Source organism: Crocuta crocuta, unplaced genomic scaffold (genome assembly GCF_008692635.1).
Source record: "Crocuta crocuta isolate KB4526 unplaced genomic scaffold, BGI_CrCroc_1.0 scaffold113, whole genome shotgun sequence".
Classification (NCBI taxonomy): Eukaryota; Metazoa; Chordata; class Mammalia; order Carnivora; family Hyaenidae; genus Crocuta; species Crocuta crocuta.
The window spans coordinates 8007091-8013090 of record NW_027530368.1 but is presented as its reverse complement, the minus strand read 5'-3'; the positions used below and the strand labels follow the sequence as shown (position 1 = coordinate 8013090).

At 46.3% G+C, this 6000-nt stretch overlaps 1 protein-coding gene across 3 annotated transcripts in view; it reads left to right on the top strand.

Annotated features, from left to right (window-relative positions):
* Positions 1-123: 123 nt before the first annotated feature.
* MEIS1 (Meis homeobox 1) overlaps positions 124-6000 on the top strand; it is a 136867-nt gene continuing 130990 nt past the window's right edge. For all 3 annotated transcript variants that reach the window (XM_077766404.1, XM_077766407.1, XM_077766406.1), the window contains exons 1-5: positions 124-233; positions 2092-2318; positions 4165-4306; positions 4787-4837; positions 5576-5626. In XM_077766404.1, coding sequence (XP_077622530.1) covers positions 222-233; positions 2092-2318; positions 4165-4306; positions 4787-4837; positions 5576-5626 — 483 coding nt within the window. In that variant the 5' untranslated portion in view covers positions 124-221. The remainder of the gene's footprint in view (positions 234-2091; positions 2319-4164; positions 4307-4786; positions 4838-5575; positions 5627-6000) is intronic.

Sequence of the window (6000 nt, the reverse complement as noted above, 5' to 3'; positions counted from 1 at the left end):
GGAAACGGAGCGCTTTTATGCTCAGTGACTCGGGCGCTTTGCTTCAGGTCCCGTAGACCGAAGATCTGGGACCAGTAGCTCACGTTGCTGGAGACGTTACGGGATTTTTCGCCGCGCTTTAAATTTTTTTTTCCGGGGGAGTTTGCTTATTTGTTTTTTTTCACACTGGCCTTAAAGAGGATATATTAGAAGTTGAAGTAGGAAGGGAGCCAGGGAGGCCGATGGCGCAAAGGGTACGTATTAAAAAACAATTGTGGAACTCAAATGTGAGATTAAATTGAAACGTGGCTGAAAGACACTGCTAAAAAGTTTCCTTTTTTCTCTCTGTATTTTTGAATGAGGCTCCTAAAGCCGTGGCCTAAAGCGAGAGAATTTATTCAGTGCATTTGTAGACTTATGTATGTTACATGTAATTAATTTAAGTAATCAAGTTTTCTATACAATCCTAACCAGCAGCTATCTAAATAAAAATACAAGCTCAGGCAATCATCTGTTTAAAAAACAAAAACAAAAAGCGCTAGATACCTAATGCTATAATGTGAGTGGTTCAGGGGGCAGAAGTTTAAAGCTATTTTTAAAGTAAAATAAACAGCTAGAAACTTCTGATATGTTATTGATTATGCTCATCTTTTAATATCATTAGAAGTATTTAGATTTTTAAAGCAAATAACTTTGTCATAGTGTAATGTCTTTTGGGGTCGGAAAACATTCATCTTTTTAAAGTGATTTTAATGTGCATGAATTTTTATAAAAGGTAACACTTTGAAAGTTTTTGTTAGAAAAGCCCTGCACTAATTGGATACTAAGCACACAGCCACTCATTTTAAAAATGCAATACTAATTTCCCCAATATTCCTATTTGAATGGAAATGTAGTGAGAGTCAAGTGAGACAATGACAACCCGACTGAGGTAGTTTCTTAAAAGACAGGGGGGTCTACAGAAAGCCTTCCTTGCATAATTTGTGTCCTGGCCCTCAAAGCCCTGTTTGCAAAAGAAAGTTACTAGGCTGACACATTTTTCTTTACTCCTTTGGTTCAAGCAAATGTCAGCGTTCTTCCAAACTATTTTCACACCTCTGGCTTTAAGGAGATGAAAGTGGCAGTTCCTCTTTTCTTTGAAAATCATTTCACTCTCCGTGCCTCCAAATCTTGGGAAAAGAACTTGCCCTAAATGAAGCAATGAGAAAAATCTAAATAGCTAAATTTTGCACACAAAAATAATGACCACCAATTTGAAAGTCGTTTTTCTGAAGAAAGAAGATGGGGGTTGTACGTGCATTTGCTTTTGAATTTACTTTACACCTGATGAGTTACATTTGCCTCATTGACTTCTAGTCTGGGGGAAAAGTTCTTAACAGTAGAGAAAATAGAATAACGGCTCCAACTATAGATTTCCTTTAACTTTGAGAGAAAATTGCCCAATTCTAAATTCAGCTCTAATGAACATGAAAAGCTACCTTTCTCTGAGTTTCACTTATAAGAAGGCCAGTTAGTTTTGTATAATTTAGCAGAGTTTGTCTTGGAAAGCAAAGGAAATGCAGTGTCTTGCAGGACTGCCTAACCCCACGCTGGCAGAGAAATAAAATGAGAAGCCTGTCTGAATTCATGTGCTTAGCTTAGCTGTTCCCATCGTAACTTTTTTTTTTTTTTTTTAATTCCCCCTGATGGGAAGGGGCTGTGAAACTAGGCGGGCTTGCTGCACTGTCCTGGCACGTTTTATTATTGTGATTTTGAATTTCCTCCTCTAGAGACATGCACGTTTTACCTTCCGCCCTCTGGGAAAATGCCTCCCTTTTCTTTCCTCCTTTCTTCCCTCCTTCCTTGCCAGAGGATCCTGAATTTCTGAACTAGTTGATAGGGACACAAGTTAGGGCAAGACCATTCATCTCAGCTGAGACTCAGAGAGAATCCGAGGATTTTTACTTTAGAAATTATTTTTAAGATAAAACCCCTCAACTTTAGAGATGCAAGGCCACTGAATTCTGGGTTGAAGGACCCAGCTGGACTGACATTATATAAGCTCCATGCCTGCCGGTTCCCCATTTGCCCGCCTGGCCTTCTGAACCTTGTTTTCTCCTGTTTGTCATGCAGTACGACGATCTACCCCATTACGGGGGCATGGATGGAGTAGGCATCCCCTCCACGATGTATGGGGACCCGCATGCGGCCAGGTCCATGCAGCCGGTCCACCACCTGAACCACGGGCCTCCTCTGCACTCGCATCAGTACCCGCACACAGCTCACACCAACGCCATGGCCCCCAGCATGGGTTCCTCCGTCAATGACGCTTTAAAGAGAGATAAAGATGCCATTTATGGGTAGGTACAACCGGCAGCAGGTTAAGTGGTAGAGACGAGATGTTTCCTCTGTTTCCCTGTGCCTTTGGTAAAAGGAAAGCCAGAGCTCTATGGATTGGAGGTACATTATTTGGTAACTTTTCATTCGCATTGCATGGAGGATTTGGGAAGGCGGCCTGCCATCCCCGGCGCCCCCCATCTCCACGCACGATCCGCACTTGCCCAGCGCCCAGCTTGGCCGAGGCCGTGCCGGCTGAGGGGTCGCCCTACGGGAGGAGTTGCCGAAGGTCCTCCGTCCCCTCTCAGACCCTGGCTCTGTAGCTCAGCGGGTTGGAGTCCTCGCTTGCTCCACTCCGTTGGGAGAGCGTTGGGGATTTCTAAATGTGGGCGCTTTTGTGTTGGAACGAAACTTTTAGTTTAAGGGAAAATCTTTTAAGCCACTGATTGTTCTGACTTGCTAAGTTTACTCAGCAACCGTATGCTGGCTCGGCCGCTGCACAATAAAAATCAAGGGAGGACAGTTGCAGGTCAGGCAAGGGGGAACACGCTTTGCATTTAGGGAGTTTGACCACCGTGGGCAAGGAGAGACCTCGCTCTGAATTGTTAAAGACATTAAGAAACTTCTAGCCGGCTTAGTACTTGGTGTTCAAAGGCGAAATCTGCAGGATCTGGAAGTAGGTGTGGGGTGCTGTCAGGCCAGTGTGGTTTTCAGACTGTGGTTTACACCGTGTTCTTCCAGGCCAGTCGATTAGACCCTGGGCTGGTAAAATCCTTCCAAGTCACTTACTTGCGCCTACTGTGTGCTCATGAATTTGGGAACCTCTTTTTACTGTGCAGCAACTTTTATTTCTGTTTATTTCTTCTTTTGAAAATATCCGGCAACCCCGACCCTCCCCAGCTGCAAACCCTTTTCTGCTTTATCTCCTGGTCCCTTGTGCGATGGGCCAGTTTAAATCCCAGCGTTCTCTCCGCAGCGTTAACTGCAAATGGTTTAGGCTTCAGGACAGAACATTTGGGGAAGCTTTGAAAAGGACCCCAAACTGTTAAATTTCCGGCTGGGCTGTGAGAGCTAATAAAAGACTTGAGAGACACCTCCTTGAGCACTAGAAGAAGCTTTTTTTTTTTTTTTTTATGGGTTGAGATAAGCGACATCTAGGCCCCTCAAAATACTAGCTGCTGTGCCATTCCGCAGAAACAAAAATGAAAGGCTTTACCGCAGGGACATTTGAAGGAACTTTCTTTTGCGGGTAGTGGGGGCCATTGACCAAGGGAGGGAAATGTGCAGGGAGCTGAGGAGGAGGCTTGCTGCTCTCCGAGGGCCGCAGGGTCCGGGATCCATAGGCACAGCCCTCTGACAGTCGGCCCGCAGCCACAGAGGTCCTTTCCCTAAGTTAGCTGAGCGCCTGCCACCGAGATCCCCCGAGTCTTGGGCTTCGCGAGGCCACCTTGGAGGAGCCCACTCGCAGGAGCCTCCCCAAGCCCTCCGCCCTGCGCCTTTCTCCTCCACCAGGTCCTAGATGTGCAGCGGAGGGACGAGGGCTTGTCGGGGTGGGAAACTTAATTCAAAATGGCTGCTGGAACCGCTTGGGTTTTATTCTTAGCAAATGTTACCAATTTCTGTGGCCAGATAGGCTGAACTGACCCTCAGACACAGTCCGTGGCTTAGCGCCTCTGATTTCGGAGCCCTAGGAGGAAGGGGAGGTGAGCAGTCACCTGGGGGGGGGTGGAGGGAGGGGAGGAAAAAAGTAGGTGACAAAATCAGAGAGGGTCCCTGCTTCGAGCTCCTCTGGCTGTTTTTCTTGGGCGCCTTTTTCACTGACTCCGGACTAACCATTGTGTTGTTTGTGACTGTTGTATTTTCTTGCAGACACCCCCTCTTCCCTCTCTTAGCACTGATTTTTGAGAAATGTGAATTAGCTACTTGTACCCCCCGCGAGCCGGGGGTGGCGGGCGGGGACGTCTGCTCCTCAGAGTCATTCAATGAAGATATAGCCGTGTTCGCCAAACAGGTCAGCAAAATATATGTTTAAAAAGTAAAGAAAAAAGAAAGAAAAAGAAAGAAAGACACTCCCTCCCCCACCCGGCACATTTTCAAAAGTACCCAGCAAAATAGTCCACCCTGAGCCATGCCTGTGACATCTGCCCTAGGGTTTTCTTCCTCTATGAGTGTCTGCAGACGACTTAAAATCACCCACAGTCTTCCCAACTCACGCTCCAGAACCTAACGCAGAAAGCCCACTCTATAAAATAAAATCACAAACACCTCGCACTGTATAGTTGCGTTGGTCTTGGCGAGCAGGGCAGCGTCCTCTAGAAGCGTAGTTTTGCTGGTAGAAGTAACCCTGAGCTCTGAGTTTATTGTTGGCTTATTTGATTCACACTGAAGTGTTTCTGCCCGGGACGCACTCGGTGTCACCGAGTCCTTCCCGGAGGTTACATCTTGCCCCGGACAGTGTAATNCACCCTTCTCTTCCTTCACTTGTATTTAGATTCGCGCAGAAAAACCTCTATTTTCTTCTAATCCAGAACTGGATAACTTGGTAAGAGCGGACCCCTTCCTCCCCCACTATCTCCCCTCCCCCCAAGCCACCAGCTTTGCTTTAAAGCACCCCAAGATTTCTAGACCGGTCTTCCCGTAGCTTCAAGGTGGCTGCAAACATTTCTGTCCACAGACAAGTGGTCCGGGACAAGATCCCGGGGAAATAAATTCATCTCGAGAGGGGCCGGGCAAGCCGGTGCAGGGAAACGCGAGCTTTTGTTTTTTATGACAGCCGGGCAGCGCAGCTCTAATCAGCGCGGGGATTTATCTCCGGGCCTGTCAGCGTGTGTGCTTAAACTTTGCGGACTTCCCAGCCCTCAAAGTCGCGTCACGAGGGCAGCAGCCGGGCAAGAGCCCCCAAACCACCAGTATGCCTGAAAGGTGTGAGGAAAGCAGCAGAAAGTTTGCAGTGTGAAAAGCCACAACTGGGGGGACTATTTGGAATATTTTCCGTGCACTCCTTACTTGGATACATNGTGGGGCTGAGAAAGGGGAGAGCCATGGGGAAGGAGAGTGTTTATGATCCCCACTTAGATGCTTTGTTGTTGTTTTAGCTATTTTTTTTTTCTCCTTAAGAAATATAAATCTCTAGATGGTACCCAGTCGCTGCTATTAAGTTTTAGTGTTATTGCCATAAATCAAAATAATTCTATTTTTGGGGGTGGGGGGGAGGGTAGGCTGGAGATGCTAGAGCCTGTAAACTAGGAATAGGGTGCTCATTCTTTTTGTATCTTTGCAGATGATTCAAGCCATACAAGTATTAAGGTTTCATCTGTTGGAATTAGAGAAGGTAATTTCTCTAGCCTCTTTTCCTTTTGCTTTCCCCTCACCCCCAAACTCAAGGGGGTGGGGTGGGGTAGGGGGGAGGGTTCTGAATGGCTGAAGTTCAGGCTTCTGAGACATTTGCATAAATGTCTTTCTTTCTGGTAATTAGTGTCAAGGCCAATCTTAGCGTCCATTTCTCTTTGCAGTTTAATTACAATTTCAGCCACTAAAACCGGCATCTCAAATGCCCTAGCCTTGTATTCATTCTTAATACTTTGCTGGCTTTGTATAAATAGTTGCAATTCTATGCATCTCCCTTGATGTTTAGAATGCTGTTGTGAGTTTGCTTCACAGGTTATACCTTTGTGGTCTCTTCTCTTCCTTTTCCCCCTTTTCTTN